At 42.7% G+C, this 21,286-nt stretch overlaps 1 protein-coding gene across 4 annotated transcripts in view; it reads left to right on the top strand.

The window, feature by feature from the left end:
* The window catches only part of zfhx4 (zinc finger homeobox 4), a 95,233-nt gene that overhangs the window by 10,522 nt on the left and 63,425 nt on the right, over positions 1 to 21,286 (top strand). For all 4 annotated transcript variants that reach the window (XM_021317190.2, XM_036124894.1, XM_036124895.1 and 1 more), the window contains exons 2-4: positions 16,182 to 18,714; positions 19,169 to 19,381; positions 19,787 to 20,081. In XM_021317190.2, coding sequence (XP_021172865.2) covers positions 16,228 to 18,714; positions 19,169 to 19,381; positions 19,787 to 20,081 — 2,995 coding nt within the window. In that variant the 5' untranslated portion in view covers positions 16,182 to 16,227. The remainder of the gene's footprint in view (positions 1 to 16,181; positions 18,715 to 19,168; positions 19,382 to 19,786; positions 20,082 to 21,286) is intronic.

Here is a 21,286-nt window from a genome sequence, read left to right as displayed (position 1 = left end):
CACAAAGGCCGGTGTGGCCTGTTTTTGTTGTCTCTCATTGGACGGGATACTCTTTCTTTGACCTTTTGCACGCCTTCTTTCGCCTTTCATATGCTAATCCCTGGCAGACCCGAGGAGGAAACATGCTGAAGCTGAGTGGAGGAGGACAAAGACTCGCTCTCTTATTCTCTGCCTCCTTTCCACGCTATATCTCCTCTTTTCTTGCCTCTTCCCCTCTCAAGCAACTTGACAGATTTTGGCATGAAAGGGAACGAGTGCTTAGTGGATGAGAAAGGTGGGGATGCCATTCTCACCGTGACCCACGCCACCTGTGAGGATCAAGTGCGCTGCGGAGATCCTTAGTTATGTGTACGTGGAGTTTTATCTGGAGTGGCCCTTGTGGTGTGTATTGACATTCGGTAATATTGTGAGCCACGCTGCTGGTAGTGCTATAGCACTGGCCGAGTCAGTTAAGGAGAGATTTGTTGCTTTTCTTGTAGCTCCAGTCAGGTTGTTGTAATGGCCCTGTATTTTTGCTGTCTCTCTCAGCTTTGGCAAGTTCTTTCAACCAGTAAAAGAACAGTCTCGGCCGGGGTAAAAGGATACTAATATAGTTACTAAAACCCTCCCCTAACATAATAATCCAGTGCACCGCTCTTGAGCATGACGTGGTTTCAAGGCTGTTTTGGCTCTGTTATGGGAAGGGGGCATGTTATCTGTAGGAAATGTAATTTTTGTCCTCATTGAAATCGTTCATTATTGAGCGCGGTTATCTAAATGTTTTTGTTGCTGTTGGTCCAGCGCCAGCAAGGATTGCGTTACCCTCTCTCTCATGTCTCCATCTCTCTCTCTCTCTCTCTCTCTCTCTCTCATCTCGGCAAGCCTTCATCGGTCTCTTAAGGGAAAATAGAAAGTGGGGGATTTTTCTCTACCCTCTGTGCTCCGTCCCGTTCTCAGGCTCTCCTGCCTATTTTGCATCAGCCATCCCATACAGGATATTAGCCGTGGAAAAACACGGCTCTAAGTATTTGGAATAATATGTTTATTCTTTTCATTTCAAAGTGAAAGTAGGGGGGATTTCACCGGGTGGGGAAAGAACAATCAGGGCCGTGGGCTTGAGCATTCTGTCTGTTTGATCTGAGGTCCTGTGGGCCTTGGGGGTGGCAGTTTTCTCAGGTTTCGGTAAAATGAAATAGGCCGATGGAAAAAATGGGGCCTCTCTCTTGTATTGCTGATTGCTTTCTCTTTAAGTCCCTTTTTTTTTTTACTGTCTCACGTTCTTTGCGTTTTGTCTCATCTGTCATCAGTGGATGCTCCTCTTTTCCGCTCTGACAGGCAAGGTGGTCTGATATTAGGAGTTGACTAAAAATGATTAGGCAGTTGAAATGCAAAGAGAAACTACTCCTTTATGCCAAGTTTTGGACATCTAACAGAACACGGAAAATGGAAAGAGTCCCACCGAGAGATTTGCTATGTTTGCCAAGAAGCTAATATTAAGCATTACCCAGGACACACCAACCCCACTGTGGACTATGGCGGTGGCAGCATCTTGCTGTTGCGGGTGCTTTTCTTTAGTGGGGAGAAAGAAGCTGGACAGGGTCTTCAGAATAACGAATGGACTTAATTACAGGCCAAGTACTAGAAGAAAAAGTGATGTAGGCTAAAGACTTGAGACCGGGACAGAGGTACACATTCCAGCATGAACATGGCCCTAACGCTGCGTTCCAGTTGCAGTCAGAACTCAGACATCCTAACTTCAGACTGGATGAACCACCTGGAGCGGCCGCTGAAGTCGGACTTTTTCTTTGGAAATGGGAGAATTTTTTTTTTGAGACGATTGTCGGATCCAATATGGCAGCTGCTTGCGTCGACGACAGTAAGCTGTGATGAAAACATGGTTATATTAGAAGACACTGTTGTAGGAGTGTGCATAAAATCATTGTTACTTGTAGCTGCAACTCTTAACCGAACAGATTAAAAGTGGTGTTTGCATGCGCAAAGTCCAGCTTTCAATTATGTCTGTAAGAGGTACTACAGAAAAACAACTGCTTTCCTGGCCGTAGCCATATTGGAATCCTGACCTTTTGCTGTTTTGTTTTTATTTGGGAATCCCGACTTCCCGACTGTGTTGACTGGAAGGCTTTTTACTCGGGTTTACCCTATTCCCAGCTCCTAGTTGTGATTTCTTAGGGAAATGGTATGCAGCACAGGCACATGGTCAGAACCACAATGGAATGGTTTATAGTCAAACATATTTAGGAGTTACAACGGCCCGGTAACGGTCCGTAACCAGATCTGTGGCTGGACATAAAATGATGCTCACCCATCCAATCTGACCTTGAGCTGTTTTGCTAAGAAGAATCGACGTCTGGATCTGTAGAGCAGGGGTTATATACAAATACAACATCCAGTTTATCTTTAAAAAAAAAAAACGGTATCCATTTTAAATGTGGTCGTCTATCACATAAAATCCTAAAGTTGTACATTGAAGTATTTGTTATTATGAAAAGATGGAAATAAGTTTAAGGGCTATGAATACTTTTGTAATTTACTGTATATGCAGACCATGCAGTCACTCTCTGACATTGCTTGTCCTCTACACTTCAAATTGCATTCAGTGTGAAGGACACTTTCTCAGCTCTTCAGCTGCGTACGAGAGCCTCAAAGTCCTTACCTCACATATTCACCAAAGTGTTCAGCAACCTTTTTTGTTTTGTTTTTAGAAAGGTTTGTCCCTCCTATACTTAACAAGAACACAATGCGCGGTACAAAAGGTTATACGCCACATTCTATCGATTGCTCTCAGAAGTATTTTCAAAGCTATGAAAGCTGGCAAGATAAAAACAAAACCATGAAAAATATGCACAGCTACCTCATTCAAACAGAAGAGGCAGCTATCTCTGAGCTTAGAGGGGGGAAACAATAAAAAAAAAAAAAAAGTTGATGAATGACTAAGTCTCTCCAGGTTTGAGAAAAAGCACCCCACAATAGCACAAGACATCTCATGACAAATGATACATTCTCTTCCCTGTTGGCTAAAGACAAAGGAAAGGATTGAAAAGGCAGAGAGCCCAGTCACAAGATGTGCACATTAATAGACCTCAAGGAAATCTTGAAGTGTGAAGAAAAAAAAAAAAAGAGTGAGACGGTGTCAATAGGAAATAATAATTAAAATGTCTAAATCAAATAAATTGTATTTTCTTTATGATTACATGAACAAAAAAAAAAGACAAGTTTCTAGGTGTCAGTGTTTGCATTTTAATTGCAGGGTTTTTGTGACATGATTGGCGTTTGGTATTCCTGAAGGCAATAGCATGTGGCTATCAAGGCCATTGGCAAGGTTTGTCAGGGAATAAGTGGCTAATTAATTATGCATGACTTGTGGCCTTAAACAAACAGTGTAATGAGAGTTGAAATGAAGAAACTAAGGAATTTGATTTGGATTGCATGGAAACACTTGTTCTGGTTGGCATTAGAAGACTCCAGTGTTATAAAGAGAACCCCAATTCATATTTTCGGGAATGTATTGAAACAGCGTTAAACGGGGGGGGATCTGACTGTGCGTGACGTCCCCTCGCAAAAGCAGCGTTTCTCTACGGCATGCTAAGAATTAAAAACACAAACAACGCTTTTCAGTTCCAGTCGCTAAAATAGCCACTCGTAAAAGCCACGCTAAATAAGTCTTGTTGTGTCCAATTTGTGTTTGCTGAATTAATAGCAGTAAAGATAAATTGTAAAACGATTTATTTTTCTTGTGTGGGTCTCGGCCCGTTCCGACGCAGAGAAGCAAACATGTGTCTCCGCAACTCCCCACGGAGGTTTAAGCCAAAAGTATCCCTCTCAGAACCCGACTTCTTTTTCTGGCCCTGGCACCAGCTGTGGAATAATCTTAAATTATTTGCTTTTCGAGAGGGAAGTAGAAGAAGAAGAAGAAGAAGAAGAAGAGGGAGGGGGGGGGGGAGAAAAAAAGAGACAAGACTCCTCTTTTCTGTGACAGTAAAGAAGAAGAGCAGAGCAGGCGCTGGAATGTTCTTGTATATGAAATTGCTGGTATTAACAAGGCTCGTTTTGTCAGCGGTTTTTCACTGATGTATCAGCTCTCTGCACCTAGACTAAATAGTGAGGGGAGTTTTTGCTTTGTTTTATCCCGGCAAAGATGAGCAGATAGTCAACGGGCTTTGGAGGAGCGGCTAAAAAAGCAAAGTATTTTTGAAGAATGGACCTCTTCCTTAACACTATACCTAAACAACTGCCACGGCGCGGTGATGGATTGTCTGTTAGTCTCTTTAACTCGCTATAGACCCTTACTTATCCTTCTGGTATATTTTGGAGTGAAAAGCAGAACTTTAATTGTATGCTTTAAACTTTGCATGCCGTTTTTCAAACGCCTCACCTTTTTATCTAGTATCACGTTGCCCTTCAGTTATCACAAAATATGGCATTGGTACGTTTTAGTTCCATGGCCCATGAATGGCGACGCGCCATCCGTAGACACAAGGAAACAAAACAATTTCAATATGTCACTATTCTGCTTTTGGGTAGGAAAAACGTAAGGTTATGGGTCCATTTTTATCTTGATTCTCTCTCAGCAGGCCGACCTAGATCTGCCTGACGGGGCGTTTATTCGATAAAGGAATATTGTGGGGTTAATCTAAAACTATGCTAATTACATGTGACAGTTGTTTGTTTGTAGTGAAATCCAATTAAATTGTACACTTCCCCACTCCTCTGCTCATTTTTTTATTTATTTATTTTTTGGTTGCGTTCCTCTTGAAATTTTCTTTTCTGTCCTCCTACGGTAAGCTGAGAAAAAAAAAAAAAAAAAACTATGATGGGATAAATAACAACTTAGCTTTGCTCGTGGGTTTTTGTGAGAAGAGGGCAAACTCACAACAGCTGTCAGAAAAAGGGGGTTTGTTTAAAAAGCAAATGGCTTTGGTCTAAAGTTCATTTGGAGACCTCTCTAATTAAATAGAGAGCCGAAAGCTTAAGTTAATTAGTAATTCCCTGGGTCCAGAAATTAGACCTGTCACGAGTAGTCAAGCTCTTGGAAAGCCCAAAAGGTATTGTGTGTTTTTCCACACACACACACCCTGTTCTTGCTTCCATCTGTACGAGACTAAATGGGTGTTCATTTGTGCTTTTTCTAATGTAAGGTAAGGCCATATACATCTATATATATATATATATATATATATATATATATATATATATATATATATATATATATATATATATATATATATATATTATTTTAATTTTTTTAAACTCGAGACATTAATGATCGTTTTGTGGCATGTCAGAGAGGTGTTCAGGAGATGTTTTAGTCAGCGGCGCATAGCTCGTGGCGTCAGTCAGGATACCTGCCCTATGATTATGTTTATGAAAATAATGACAGGGCCAAGGTTCCGCCGGGGCGAGAGCCGATCTTTCAGAAAAACAACAGGGAGACCTGAACTTTAAAAATTGTTTTCACCCCCTGGAAAAGACGCGGAAGGTTCGCTCGGCACGTCTGAGAGATGACAGTAAAATATCTCTGGACAGGTTTTTTCGTTCCCCTCTTGGTTCCTCTCTTTGCCGTGTGGGACTGTAATCAGCCTGATAAAGCACAGGTTTAGCAAACATAAATCAGCTGGCTGTGACACACAGGAGAGAGACAAGGTGTCCCTACCTGTTCGGGCCATAATTGAGTAATAATAAGCATTTAGGACAGTCAGCTGCGTTAAAAAAAAATCGGTGGACTTGTACAGCGTTTTCTGTGCACGGACATGTTTTTCCTGCTGTCGCCTGATACCAGTAGAAATCTTTCACCAGTTTATGTGACATTTTCTCTTTTCCTTAAAAGGAATTTGGCTGCAAGAAGCAGAAGTTGCTACACTAGTTTGCGATGCGTAATAATAGCCTTCAGAGTATCAGCAGGACCTACTGGTCTTGCAAAACACATTTCAGAGCTGGAAAATTACACCCCCCCCCCCCTTACTTCAGGATGCTTTGCCAAGTCAAAAATAATATGCTGTCGTCCGGCGATTTGCATATTCGGGGGGGTTTTCCCGTTTTTATTGCACAAAATCACCAGAGAACCTGAAACTCGTGGCATTCGACGCAGTATAACCCGGTGGCGTAGATTTGCCAGGTGGATAATATGAAAGGTCCTGCGTCAGAAGCTGCTCTCTGTGTCTGTGCAAGCTATCCTTGACTGACATGGACAGTGTTTGCTTAACCTCTTCTGCGCTGCACCACCAAGGCCTTGTCAATTTAAGTATCTCTGTGTGTTTGTGTGCGTGTTGGGAGAGAGACTTCAGCTATAGCCGCTTTTATTTCTCAATGTTTTCCAACTCTGACAGGGTGAGAGATGGAAAAAAAAAATTCCAATCAACACCAAAGAGGAGTAGTTGGACCTTTTTATTCTTATTTTCCCCTGCGACTATATCATTGTGTGTATCTGTGCAACCCAAACAGAAAACATGTATTTTCGTGATTTTCTTTCAGGATTTTGTATTTAGCAGGATTATTAATTTCAGTGGCAAATAATCCCACACCGTCACCCCCTTCAGCTTGATGTGTGTGAGGAGGTGTGTACGTGTGTGTGTATGGTCTCACGATTTGGTCTCATCCCAAAGATAAGGCTATGATTTATGTAACAGCTTAACCCTCTCACATTGTGTATGTTTGTGCCTTACAAGAGCATGATGATGAGGAGGGTAGATTAATATTTATTTAGCACAGGCAAATCAAGGATTAGGCAGTCATCATTTTAGCACTAATCCACGTCTCTGGTGAGATGCAGAGACAAAAGCGAAGCAGATTAGTGCAAACACAACGCTGCGACACAACAGTCGGAAGGTGACTCGCTTTCGTCCGTCGTCCGCAGCAAAGAGGGGTTGATAGCAGATGTGCAAACATTTGCACAAACCCCTTCTTCCCAAGTTGCGCTTCGCTCTTCCCGAGCGCCAACCTCTGCTCGTTTTCCTAGCACCCCGTCCGCCCTGAGAAGAATCCCTCATTGAAATTAGCGGTGGTTTGTCTGAATCACTCATCTGACGTAAATGCGTCTCATGATCTTTCCACTGTCCGAACACACACACTCTCTCTCTCTCTCTCTCTCTCTCTCTCTCTTTCGCAGCCACACACTCGGATGCACTCGCGCCGACGGACACACATGCATGAGCAATGAATACTTCTTTCTTAGCTCTGACCACGTGGGCGAGGGACAGTTTGCTTAAACTGTGTAAGGCTGTGTGTGTGTGTGCCCGCGACTGTGTGCGATTACCTTGGTCTCTGCAAATAAAATTACATTCTTTGCTAATTGAGTTTCGTTGCTGTTCGAGAGATGTGGCAAAAAAAAATAAAAAAAAAGAAGGTGAAAGCTCCCTGTGTACTTTTCTTTTGGGTTCGTATATTGCAAATGTTTGCATGTGGAAGTGTCTGTTTGTGGGGTGCTAATCGAGTTTGTTCTCAGCGCTCTCAGGTGGTGAGCAACAAGGATGCTGTGTGTACCTGTTAGAGTTTGCATGCTCTATATCCTCCAGCTAAAGTATCGCAAGAAGATCATCGGAGGGTGGGTTTAAACAGTTCAGAGTGAGCTTGATTGAAGTTTTGTGCGTCGGGGGTACCCCTCACATTTCACCTGGAAAACAGCAAAGGGACCTAAAAGAGCAAAACAGATCTGCGTTAGGGGGGGCAGCGTTGGTGTCGGGGGCTGATAAGGTAGGAGCAGTGGGGTCCAGACCAGATGTTAGGCTGATTGAGAGAAACTGAAAAAGAAGAGAGATAAATAAAGCAAATGAACAGACGAGTCGTGCTGCGACAGAGAAAGACAGGGGGACGCAGAAAGGGAGCGAATGCCATCCTAGGTTCCCCTTTGCCCTCGTTCCTCTCTTTCACCCGGCCCCTGAATGTTAATGGCTTTTCTGACCCCCACCCTATGCCACCCCCCACACACCCCCACCCCAAAGTGCACACACATATATCCCTCCCCATGGACACTGCCGCATTGTTTGTGGTAGTGCTTCTATTCTTTCAAACTTAATTACCTTCTTGGCTTTTGTGGCGTCAGGGGCTGGAAGTTTTGCTCCTTGGCAGTGGAGGTCGTCACACATTCTTCACAGCGCTGGGTTTGGTTGGAGGAGGAAAAGGGGGTGGGGGGTGGGGGGGTAAAAAAAAAAGTGAGAGGAAGAGTCCACATCATCAAGCTGAAACCATGTTGCGCTCCCAAGGTAGCTTAAGTAACCCTCGGTGCACGTGCGCACAGGCATGCCTAGTCGTAATAGCCAGGACATAGGCTGCCCTTTGTTTGTGCGGTTCATTTCCAATCAACCCTAATTAACCAGTGAGTGTTTCCAGATTGTCGGCAAAAGAAAAATCCCCAGTTTTTTTTCACTCCCCTTGGTCTTTGCTGTCTTTAGTTCGTGCAAAAGGGAGGAAAAAAAAAAGTGGAGGCATTAGCTATGTAGATTGGCTTTTCCTTTGATGCCGGAAAAAAAAAAAAAAAAAAAATCTTTAGCAAGGGCAGTAAGTGGTGACTGTGACCCAGCAGTGTCTCACTGTTTATTTTTGTGTTTCACTTTGAATTTAGTCTGAAAAATAACCTCTTCAAAGCCGTGAGGCTGGGGCCTATATTTAGCCCGGCCCCCGCGTAAGCCCGAAGTCCATTTGTAAGAACGTTAAATCCAGTCAATGTTGCCTTTAATCCATTAAAACTTTGTCTGTATGTAGCTGTACGAGCAGCAGATAATCACTACGCTGACCTATAGGGTAAACATTCAACAGAAGTGTCATAATCTGAACCTGGATTGGAAATCTTTGGAGTGTGAATGTATGTTGGGCTTTCTGGTTGAGGTTTGGACAAAGGCTGCTGTAATCAAACAGATTAAAGAATCTATGGCCTGTTCGGAAGGTAAACTACAACAAGAAAAGCCCAGATTCTAGTCTCCACATACATTAGTACACACCCCAATACAGCTTCTTCTCCCCTATAACTCCAATAAACACTTTTTGTTACTTTTCATCTCCGATGTCAACCTTCCTTCTTTTCTTTTTTTCTTTTTTTCTCTCCCTAACAATGAAATATCAGCCGGAGGGGAGTTGGGTGTAATGTTACCTGAGCAACCAATGAGACCAATTTACTTGTCATCAACTTGAGGGATAGAACCCACATACCTGGTCTCAAGAAAAGGATAAAAATGGCTCTTCTGTCCTCTACATTTTTCCCTCATAAACCCCAACCCCCCCTCCCCCCCTTGTTGTTCTTTTGCCTCTTTTAACGGCCTCACGTCGTCGTTGATGCAAAGCAATGTTGAGTTTTTGATTTGCTAAAAAGCCGTTTTTTGCAGTGTGAGTAATTTGTTGAACAGGATCGCTGTGTTAAAGTGGATCTTAAGATGTCTGGGATGCCCAATGCGATAATGACAAGGTGTCTCTTAGTAATGACGGCCTTTGCTCACAAAGGAGACGCAAGGAAGAGGACAGAGGGACAGAAAAGTGTGTGTGTGTGTAAGTGTGTGTGTGTGTGTGAATGGGGGGTAGGTAGAGTGGGGCACTACTGAAGATCTACTGAAACTTGTGTCTAACATTACACCTTTAGGCCACAAACAGGGACCGCATTAAAACCCTTTGTGTGCGTCAAGAAGCAAAGAAGACAAAAAAAAAAAGAAGAAAAAAACAGTTGGTCACGCTAAAAGCCCTCCCCCCTCTTATCCTTTTGCATTTTCTTCCCTCTCTCCATTCTTTTAAGATTTTAAGTAGAGCATTAGGCTCTCCTTCTGTGATCGTGTGCACATGTGCATGTGTCGTTGCGTACATGCACCGGGGCTCTTTGATGGCAGCCAAAGCTTCTCTCGCATTGTGAGGAAGGGAGATAATTCCCATCCTCCTTTATCCAGTTCGTTTTTTTTTTTTTTTCATCCCTTCATCTTTGCATGGCAACAAATAAACAGGTCTAATTAGACAGAGCAGGCCCATTCATGGGTCTGACGGTGGGAGATGGATGCAGCGACATTCACTCCGTCTCTCCCCTTTGTCTTTGGTTAATGCTTGGTGACATTTTGATAGAAGATTTGGTGTTGGGCTAAGGGGCCACATGCAGGGGAGAGAGCCAACCTTCCAGGAGACCTTAAGGAGCGGACACACAGCTATAGTTTCACGCTGTCCTCTCACTTTGTTGTTTGACTTTAGCCGTTTCGGGTCGCCTTGGAAGATTTTTGGCCCTGGATGTATTCCTACCACTCGTTAAATGTCTTCTCGCATTCCCTCAACCAAACAAGGGAGACCAAAAAAAAAAAAAAAAAAAGCACTTTTGAACTTTGCTGACCACATCTCAGATCAATGACATGCCTAATCCCGGTATTTATAAACGCTGTAAATATTCACCACAGCTTTAATGGCACTTGTTGCCTTTTGCAATGAAATGTCAGCCAGTAAGCGATGAAGAATATGAATCCGGCAGATCACTGTGTAAACAAAGGCGGCAGTGTGGCGGCACTGCAATTACAGGTTTGACATATAACAGGCTGTGACTCTGGCTAATGCGCGATAGCCTGAAAAGACAAGGGAAAAGAGGAGGAGACTGTGACATCAGCACCTGCTCAGTAGCTCAGGTCTATCAAGCTTGCATGTTTTTTTTTGTACCACCGCAACAACTGCATATTTATCAGTCTCGATAAGCTGCAAATCTGAAAAGATGCACTTTGGCATATTTGGCAGCCTTTATGGAGCTTCTTTTTTTTTTGTGTGTGTGCAGATGATTACGCTTCCTTCTTAACTTCTGTAACTTCAAGCTGAAATAGAAGCCTATTGTGATTGATTCGGGTCTGAAAGATGAAAAGTTGTAAAAAGCCTAAAATAAAAAAAGAAATCCCCTCCTACTGACTGCTTCTCGGCCTCTCAGGGGGCTACTGAAAAGCAGATGGAGGGATAAGGGAAAGAGCAAAGGGGCGGGTGGAGAAAAACAAAAGGCTAAGGAGTTTCTTAGCCCCTTTCACCCATCAGAACTTGTGGTGTCCCAAGCAGGCATTCCTGGGCTATTATTTGCCTCTCAGTGGATCTGATCTGCCACTTTAATTACCTTAATGTTATGTGTGTCTGTCTTACTTTGTGTGTGTGTGTGTGTAAGTGTGTGTGTTTGTGTCATCCAGTGTTCATGTGTATATGTGTGAAAGCAAGGGGGACATGCTTAATTAAAAAACAGAGGTAGGAGCAGCTCAGGCCACCTCCTTTGTTCTCCTGTTAAAAAGAAGGGAACTGTTTCTGCGTTGTGGAGAAAAAAAAAAAAACCTTCATTGTTAGTTTCTCTCTATGTATCTGTCTGTCTGTTTCTTTCTTGCAAATGAAAGTAGTCTGGTTGGTTAGCAGAGCGAAGGAAGCCAGTGGGGGAGAGAAACAGGAATGTTTCTTAGCTGGTAGTAATATGATCTGCCTTAAAAGAAGGACAAGTGGATACTGCTGTTGGGAAAAAGGTGTGAAGCATAGCCAATGAAGAGGAGATAGACTGGAACTACTTTAGATATTGGTGAAGGTGAGGGTGTTGGTATCCAAAAACTTGATTTGAACCCCAGGTAGGCCGCTGATTGAAATATCTGATATGTTTGCCATCAAGACAATGTCATTACATATCATTAAAGAGGATACATTTATCTGTAGAAGGTGTAACAAAACACCCAGCTCAAGAGATGGAACGTGATGTTGGGTTTGAATAACAAGACCAAAAAATATATCATTTTAATGTATCAGTGTTGGATAATCCAGTCCAGTGTTTACTAATCCATATATATATATATATATATATATATATATATATATATATATATATATATATATTAGGGCTGGGCAAGTTAACGCGTTAATTTCGCGTTAATTCATTAGACTATTAACGGCGATATTTATTTTATCGCGCATTAACGCGTTGCTCACATGCTTTCAGTCAGTGTCAGTCAGCAGGCGCGCTGACTGCAGCGCGCTGTCTCGGCAGCACTCTCCCCCTCCCCTCTCGTACATGGCTCAGCGGCGCCAGCCAATCAGCACGCAGGCTCAGCCTGGCCCGCGCACTCAGCTCTCACACAAACTTAATACACAAACAGCTGAGAGAGACCGCAGCAGCGAAAAAACATGAACAGAGGAAGTAGCACCGTTTGGCTTTATTTTAATACCGTAAATGAAATCAAGCTGTATGTTTTGTAAAAAGCCGGTTAATTTCAGTGGAAACACAACAAATTTATCTAAGCACATGAAAAAACATGAAAACGTCGAGCCCCAGAAACGGAGAGAGGAGACGAAACTTCTCTCATTGCCCCGACAGACCCACAGACGTCTCTGACTGAGGCGTTTCAGTCCTCCAGGGAACATCCAGGTAGATCAGTGGATGGATGGATGGATGGATGGATGGATGTTACTGGAGCCCACACATAACATGTAATTAAGACCTTGAAAGAACCCAGTACATATATTAAAAAGTGTTATTTAAGATAAGATAACATTAGCTAATCCTTTTTTTATCCCACAACGGGGAAATTTATAGGATTAAAGCAACAGGCAGGTGCACACAACACAGACAAAATTACATAAGGATTGAAATATATAAGAGGTGGATTAGCGAAAAAACACTGAACATAACATTATTATTATTATTATTATTATTATTATTATTAAATTGTAATAATAAAATAAAAACCACAAAACCCAAAAGGTCAACAGTTTCATGATACATCAAGCTTAGGGACTGGCTAATATACAGCAGGTATAAAAAAGGCCATATTTTGGCTGCAGTGCTTGTTCTCTTATGAAGAAAAGATCAACTAGTGCACTAAATTCAATAGATGGGTTGAAAATATCCAGTATAAAATAAGTGCTACAAATGTTACAACACTTTTGTTCAAATGGCAGCAGAACATTAAAATAAAAGTGCTCTTTACACTACTTTTGAATTCATTCTTGGAGTTTGTAAATACAATGCGATTAATCGCGATTAATCGCGATTAATCAGGGCGATTAATCGCGATTAAATATTTTAATCGTTGCCCAGCCCTAATATATATATATATATATATATGTTTTTTTTTTTTTTTTTATGACTGTCTAGGCCTATCTTGGTCCTCATGACAGAAAAGCATTGGAGTTGTAGCTTCTGTTTCCAAAATAGATAAGGTTTGCATAATTTCCACAGAAATCTCAAATGTGTGCTTTGTTGAATCTTTATTTAGTGTAGGATTATCTTGTTCAGGTTGGATCATTAGAAGTATGACCAGAAGGTCAATAATCGCCGTTGAGACTGAAAAACCACGAAACAGACATTTTACTTGAGTGTGTCTGGGAATCCTCGGAGCAGATTCCAAAGTTTAGCGTTGTTAGCCGTTAGCCAGTCGGGGTCTGTTAACAGTGCTAAAAACTTCTGTCTGTCTGTTTTCTACCGGCTACCTTAAATGCTGCCAAACAAAACAACTTAAAGGTGGTGGAGACTTCTTCTATAGTGATTGTTGTCACCTCGAGGACATCTAGGGGACACCGTCATAAACTCAAAAACTTGCTTGTTTTTGTACTTTTAGAACAAGAGTCTTGAACATAAAGACAGATTGTGAAACCTAAAGCAATGGTCTTCCCCTGCAGGACTCTTAATCCTTGCTTATTTTAATATTCTTGATGGTGACACACAGAAATATTGAGGCATTTAAATACTGACAGATCTTGAGCCACATCAAACGCCTTCCTAGCAGACAAACTGACAAATTTCAGCACGTAGAGTCGATCAGGATGAATTCAGAAATAATTGATGGTCTTAGGGCATGTTTGATTATTGCGTGTATATTTATTTTTACTCTATGAAAAACATGTTCTCGAGCTACATAGCTTTTTAACAGCGAGGGGGGGAGAGAGAGTGTCAGTATATCCAACTGCTAGCAAAGATTATGTATTTAACACTAAGCAGCTGGCAGTACGTGCTCTGCACGTTGCGTGATTCATTGGTGGAAAAAGTTGTGGGGTCAATTAGAATCAGAGGAAAGAAAATAATGGACACTTATGTTATTGTTGGCAGGGAGCACACATGTAAACAGCTCTGAACCTGTTAGCATTAGGGGGGGATGATGTGTCAGTTCCAAGTGCTTAACACACTGGCTTAACTGTAAGACATAATTCCATTCTTAAAGAGATGCATAATTCATAAACCACAATGTTTTATGTCCGAGCTACAATTCAAAGGGGTCGCTCCCCAATGAACTAAGGAGTAAAATGACACCACCGACATGTAGTAAATCCTGTTGTATGTGTCGCATTACCCATCAAACCCACTGCTCTGGCGAGGCTTTACCCACAATCACATGTTTAACAGGCGCATTGGAAGACTGACACTGGGGAAGATATGAAAATATGCGACTGTGGGTTTGTTGAACATCAGTAAGGAGCACATGAATTTGTTTTAATTTGTTTTTTTATTTTCAGGATGTAAAAAGACTGACTGTAAAAAAAAAAAGTCTTAATTGAGACAAAATTTTAAATCTATTTGCACTAAACTGTTTTCATTCCGTACCACCGACTAAGCCTTTCGCCTGCACATTTTTACGACAAAGATCATGCAGCAAAGTCTAGAATAAACGTATGCATTAGGGTAGGAACTTCATGTGTGTGTCATTACCCCGCATGCTTCTAGCATGATTCAGTTTCGCTGTTTCATCTTTTTGCATTAGAATGCAAGGCAAATTGCTGCTAATGTTTTTGCAATTACAATTAGAGTCAACATAAAAACATGTGTGTTTGCCTGTAGAGGTGTGTGCTGTAGAGGACCACAGTTGTTACCTCAAAGAGGATTGCCTAAAGCAAAAACCAACAAGGGCTTTATTGAAAACACACACACACACACACACACACACAAACAAATATATATATATATATATATATATATATATATATATATATATATATATATATATATATATATATATATATATATTTCAATTGGGAGTAATATTCTTTGTCTTTCCTTTTTGTATATTTTTCTTTAATCTGACAAACTCTATTATGCTAAGTGCGACAGAAACACAATTTCTCCTATATTATCTCTAATCTCTGGGACATATAAACCTGATTGTAACACTTGCACACACGTGCACCCTTAAAAACACACTTGGTCCTCGTGTTTGATTTCATTCCTCACGCTTTTACTGTCCCCTCCCACCAGCTTTGTTTAGCCCTGGATTGTTGTGGATTAATCCCCTAATTGCTTTGTAGCTTTGTTGTGAGGAAAAGGCTGGCAGAAAAAAGAGAGAGAGTTAAGCAGCAGGTGGATTGGGTTAAAGGTTAACGTGGCTGTTTAAAGCTTTCCTTTAAGGTTAGCTCATTTACAGGCAAGCTTCCGAAAGAAGCCTAATACTGTATCACAGGGAAAAACACTAGCATGTTCAAATTAAATTCATTTGATGCAAGTAGTTTAGCAAGGATGGATTTTTCTCAACCTAGCAATGGACTTTTGGTTCTTATGCTTTTGAAAGAATTTTTTATTGTGATAACACCATGGAATTCTGAGTACATGCTAGTGGATTTGGGATGTGTTGTTTTCTGCACTGTGTGTTTGTTGGTGGCTTAGTGTTTGTACCTTGTTGTGAAAATCCAAGCGAAAGATGTAGTCATGGGTTCAAAGATGGGCTCCCACCCAAGATTGATAACATCTCACTGGTATTCCAAACAATATTCCTCATGGAAGCTAGTCCTTTGTGCTGTACTCTTTCTCTGTGAATTTTTACTTCTTTCTGTCCTGAGTTTCATAAGAAAACAAGTTAATATAATGGATGGAGATGATCTCTGAGTACTCTTTTTGTTTCTATGACCAGAAGGCTGCACTGCCAAATTGCTAACCCCAAGCTGGTAGGAACATGCCATGGTTGACTGAAGTCCTTCCATCTTTTGTTTTCATAAAGTAACAGTTTATTGTTTTTCCTAATGTTGATCCATCTGTTTGTATCAGAATTTGCGAGCCTTGCTTTTGTTAAAAGTAATAACCTTTTAACAAAAGCAATATTCACCAGTCTTGAAAACTTTCTTCTTAAGAGATTATATTAATGCCTTTAAAATTTCTTACCTTTTTTCAATAGCAGAACAACAACTCATGTTGGATAAATTTGTTGTATGCTTTCCATATATATATAGTCTACTATAACACAGGTCTACAACACAACTGAGATGCTAAATATCTTTTTTTTTTGTTTTTCTTCCTTAATCAGGTCCCTGTTGGGCTCGATGAGATGAGATCCCTATGTAGTGGTCATCATGGCAACTTGTGACTCTCCCCCTATGGTGTCATCACGGCAGCAGGACTATGGTGGCCAGAGGTTGGATGCTGCTGCTGAGGACAACTCAGTTGTCTCCATGGAGACCACTGTCACAAACAGCATCAACAAGCAGTCGTCACCTGTTGCCATTGGAGAGTTGGAGAATGGCCTTGGACGGCCAGTTGTGAGTCCGCGTAGATCCACTACTACCCCCACCACTGTCAGTGCAACTATTGACCCTGTAACGGAGCAGGGTCAGAGAGAAAGCTTTACTTCCGGTAACAAAGGGAGTGTTACCGGAACTTTACCAGGAGTAGGAGGAGGAGCAGCTTTGGGTTCGGACTGTTCTGCCCCTGCCACATCCCCTGTGGCACCGGCAAAGGAGATCCCCTGCAACGAATGTTCTAATTCCTTCTCCAGTTTACAAAAATATATGGAGCACCACTGCCCTAATGCCCGCCTGCCTATTGCTGGAGATCATGAGGAGGATGAGGAGGTTGAAGGGATGATTGGGGAGGAAAGTGAGGATGAAGGAGAACGTGAGGTTGGTGCCGCAGATGTAGGGGATATGAACAGTGAAATGGAGATGGAAGAGGATAGTGATGTGGAGAACCTGTGTGGCGAGATCATCTACCAGCCCGATGGCTCTGCCTTTATCCTGGAGGACTCCAAAGAGCAGCGTGGCAACCAGGGGGGGCTCTCTGGGTCTCTTCAATTCAGGGGCCTGCTGTCACCCCAGACCTTCCCTAGTGCCCAGGGCAACAGTGGCCAGAGTGGCCTCAGCCCAGCAGGGGAACGGTTGGAGCAGCCCGCTGCACCCATGTCCTTCTACCCCCAGATCATCAACACCTTCCACATCGCCTCATCCCTTGGGAGCAAATCACTAGCGGCTGACCACCCCTCCTTCCCAAATACCTCAGCTGGAGGGCTGGTGGGCGCTGGTCCTGTGTTGCACAGTTTCCGTGTCTATGACCTCCGCCACAAGCATGACAAAGACTATCTAAAGGCGGATGGTGCAGCCAAAAACTCCTGTGTGTCCAAAGATGTCCCCAACAATGTGGACTTGTCCAAGTTTGAGGGCTGTGTGGCTGATGGGCGGCGGAAACCTGTGCTGATGTGTTTCCTGTGCAAGCTGTCTTTTGGCTACAGCCGTTCCTTCGTGACACATGCTGTCCATGACCACCGTATGACCCTGAATGAGCAGGAACAGAAGCTGCTGAGCAACAAGCATGTCTCTGCCATCATCCAGGGCATCGGCAAGGACAAAGAACCTCTTATAAGCTTTCTGGAACCAAAAAAACCCCCAAACGCTGTGCTACCCCACTTTCCCTCACCTGCCAACTTCCTGGGGCCAGACACGGGGCTCCGTGGCTTGTGGAATGCGTTCCACAGTAGTGGGGAGAATGCAGATTCTCTTCAGGCAGGCTTTGCCTTCCTGAAGGGCAGTGCCAGCAGCTCCTCTACTGACCAAACCCCCAGAACCCAAACCATGCCAAAGGCTGAGACCAACCCAAACCTCGGGAGTGGGGTTGGTGCCCACAGAACCCTCAGTGGGAGTTCTACTGCTGCTGCCTCTGGTTGCAGCCTAGAAAGTCGGAACTCTGATAGTGACTGCAAAGGCCACGTTAGGGACACATGCACTTTGCAACCCAATGGGCCGGACCTGAGCCAGTACCCGCCCATTAAGCGGGAGCCCGGTACAGTGGGAGAAGAAAGTCCAGAACAGGATGAGGATGCTTATTCACTTGGTGGAGGAGCAGAGATGGAGGCAGATGAGGAGGAGGAACAGGCAATGACCATGGCAATGGCAAGCCAGCGGGCCGACAGCACCAGTAGCAAAGATTTCCCTCTCTTAAACCAAAGTAACCCCCCCCTTTCCAACAGTGTGCTTAAGTTGAACAGTGACAGCAAAGGCCCTGCATCCACCTCCTCTTCTTCCCTGCCTGTACCTGAGAAGCTGGAGATGGAGAAGAGCCTTCTGTCCACTGCCCTAGCAGCTGGCAGAGAGCGTGAAAACAGCAATGACTCAACCACTGAAGGCCTGGCAGGCCGGGATGGGTTATCACCGTTGTCTAATCCCCTTGACATGATGATGCTGCGCAGAGATGATGAGAGTCCCGGTCCATTACATCAAAACACAGGAAACACTAGTACACCTGGAACCCCAGGGACTCCAGGAACTCCTGGTCCAGGTGAAGGATCCCCAGGCAGTGGGGTGGAGTGCCCCAAATGTGACACAGTCTTGGGATCCTCTCGGTCTCTAGGAGGACACATGACAATGATGCATTCACGTAATTCCTGCAAGACGCTAAAATGTCCAAAGTGTAACTGGCACTACAAGTACCAGCAAACACTGGATGCTCATATGAAGGAAAAACATCCAGAGTCTGGTGGATCATGTGTGTACTGCCGGACAGGACAGCCTCACCCTCGTTTAGCTAGAGGCGAAAGCTATACCTGCGGATACAAGCCCTTCCGTTGTGAGGTCTGTCCATCCTTTATCTTATCCTTTGGATTTTGTTTTGCCATGTAATTTGTCTCTGAATGTGCTTATCTAAAAGGTTATCCTTTTGGTTTTGATTGTCTACCTTTATGAAAGCTTGACCATAACTTTTCAGTCTGCTTAGATGACATAAGCATTGGAAATTAATTGGATAGTCTCTACAAGATTAATAAGGCAATTTTCCTTTTAAATTGTTTCATCAGGCACGTGTCAGTTAGGTTATGCATCATTAATAACAAGACAGTTTTACTCCTTTAAAATATTGCATCAAGATATGGACATTAAAGCGCTTCTGTCAACAAAGCACACTTGTGATAATCTAAAGAAAGCCTCAATTTAAATGCTTATTCTCTCATCAGGTACCTGTTAGTGTCTGTCATAAATGCTTTAATGTTTATCATACATCAGTTTTTCTGCAACAATCCCTCTCTTTTAGGTATGCAATTATTCAACCACCACCAAAGGAAACCTTAGCATCCACATGCAGTCAGACAAGCATCTGAATAACGTGCAAACACTCCAGAATGGTGGCAGTGAGGCACCGTATAATCACAACCATGCCAACCCCGTGTCCAGTTCCAGCCTTGGTGGAGGCTGCAGTGCTCCCTCTCCATCCAAGCCCAAGCAGAAGCCCACTTGGCGCTGTGAGGTATTGAAATAAACAGAGCATTATTGTAGCATAGTGGTTGCACACATGCCAATTAGCTTGTTGCACTGTCTGCACAATGAGCCAGTTATTTATCTGTGCGTCACTGTGTCTATTATTTTTTCCCCCCCCTCAGCCAGATCATCTGACCCCTATAACAAACCAGTGTCTTATATATCCGAGCATCTTATCTTATTATTGCTACATCAAATGAAACGGTGTATATTTGCACCAGTACCGTTAACGCACAGATAAGCTGTCTTTTGTTGGTTCATGTTTTAATATTAAACTGATGCTCCTGATTTCTTAGTTTCCATTCCAGACGTCATACAGCTATAAATGGAGTTCTTGCTAAGGTAGCCAATAAAGCTGAATCCAAAACCTTCATTTTTTTTTTTTTTTCACCAGGTGTGTGACTATGAGACCAATGTGGCACGGAACTTACGAATCCACATGACCAGCGAGAAGCATATGCACAACATGATGCTGCTGCAGCAGAACATGAAGCAGATCCAGCACAGCCTCCATCTGGGCCTGGCACCGGCCGAGGCAGAGCTTTACCAGTACTACCTGGCTCAGAACATGGGGCTCGCAGGAGTTAAATTGGAGAATCCAGCTGGCAGCGGTGGACCAGATGCCCAGATGATGATTAACCCATTTCAGCTGGATCCTGCGACTGCAGCTGCTCTCGGATCTGGCCTAGGTGATTCAAATTTTGCCTCCCGAGAAAGAGAAGCATGCCTGACAGATTTTAGAGATTAGGGTTTTTAAAAGAAGAAATACCCAATTTGATTTATTGTTCTTAAACTTCAATTTTCTGATGTCTTTTGTTGATTTTCTTTTAATACAACCAGTTCTGTCTGTTTCATCTCATTTATCTGATGCCATCTTGGTATGCTTTTTTTTTTAATCTGTGTGTGTTTCTTTTGTTGCTCTTCGTCAATCTCTCTGTGCCCTCTCACCTTCTTTGTCACTTTCCATCGTTTTTGCCCTAGCCCCCTTTCCGCTTATCCTTCTCTCGATTTCTTTCTCTCTTATCTCTGCTCTCATGCGGTGCCTCTGTCATTGTCTCCTTTCTTTGAACCCTCTCACTGATTAAAAAATGATTATGAGATGCCACATGAGAATTATTCTTAATCTTTCATTTGTAATTTTCTTAAATCAGCTTAATCCACCCCCTCTACATCACAACCACCATCATCGCCACCACAATATAAACACCAATCCAACCTTTACTCATTTACTCAGAGATGGATTTACACACACGGACACACACACACACACACACACACACACACACACACACACACACACACACACTAACAGCAGGAAGCGGATTCCCGTAGGAGTGAGAGAGATTTAACAATGACCCTGCAGTGCTGCACACCCACTCCCTCCTCCAGTGTGGAGGTCACAGCCCAGCTAGCAGATGTACTCTCGGTGAATTACACTGATAACTCACAGCTCCCCATAGTGAGTGCAGATGTACCTAGGTATAAATGGTAGGAGCAGGAAACTGATTCAAACTGAAATGCATATTCAGTATGATGCATGCAAGCATAAATCATTTTTTTTTTTTTTTGCATTCTTTAATCCGCCTTAGCATTTAAGAAAAGTTTATGTAGCTTTGTCTGACTCTGTTTATGTAGATTCTGCCATCACTTAACTGGAGAAAATGATTTTGTAAAACAAATTATTTAGAAGATGTGGGTTCCTTTGGTGTGTTTTGTGTTGTGATATTATCTTAACTTAAAAAGAAACAAAAACATGATTAACTTTGGTAACATTCATAGCAGGACAATGAAGGGATCAAACGCATGTGTTAATTACATTTGCATGAATTGCAGATCTCGTTTTTTTTTTTTTGTCCTAGGGTTAGTGGGCGGAAGAAAAAAAGAAAAGCGCGTG

The sequence above is a fragment of the Fundulus heteroclitus genome, chromosome 21 (assembly GCF_011125445.2).
Source record: "Fundulus heteroclitus isolate FHET01 chromosome 21, MU-UCD_Fhet_4.1, whole genome shotgun sequence".
Classification (NCBI taxonomy): domain Eukaryota; kingdom Metazoa; phylum Chordata; class Actinopteri; order Cyprinodontiformes; family Fundulidae; genus Fundulus; species Fundulus heteroclitus.
The sequence above is the reverse complement of the archived record's forward strand: the minus strand, read 5'-3'. Positions and strand labels throughout refer to the sequence as shown.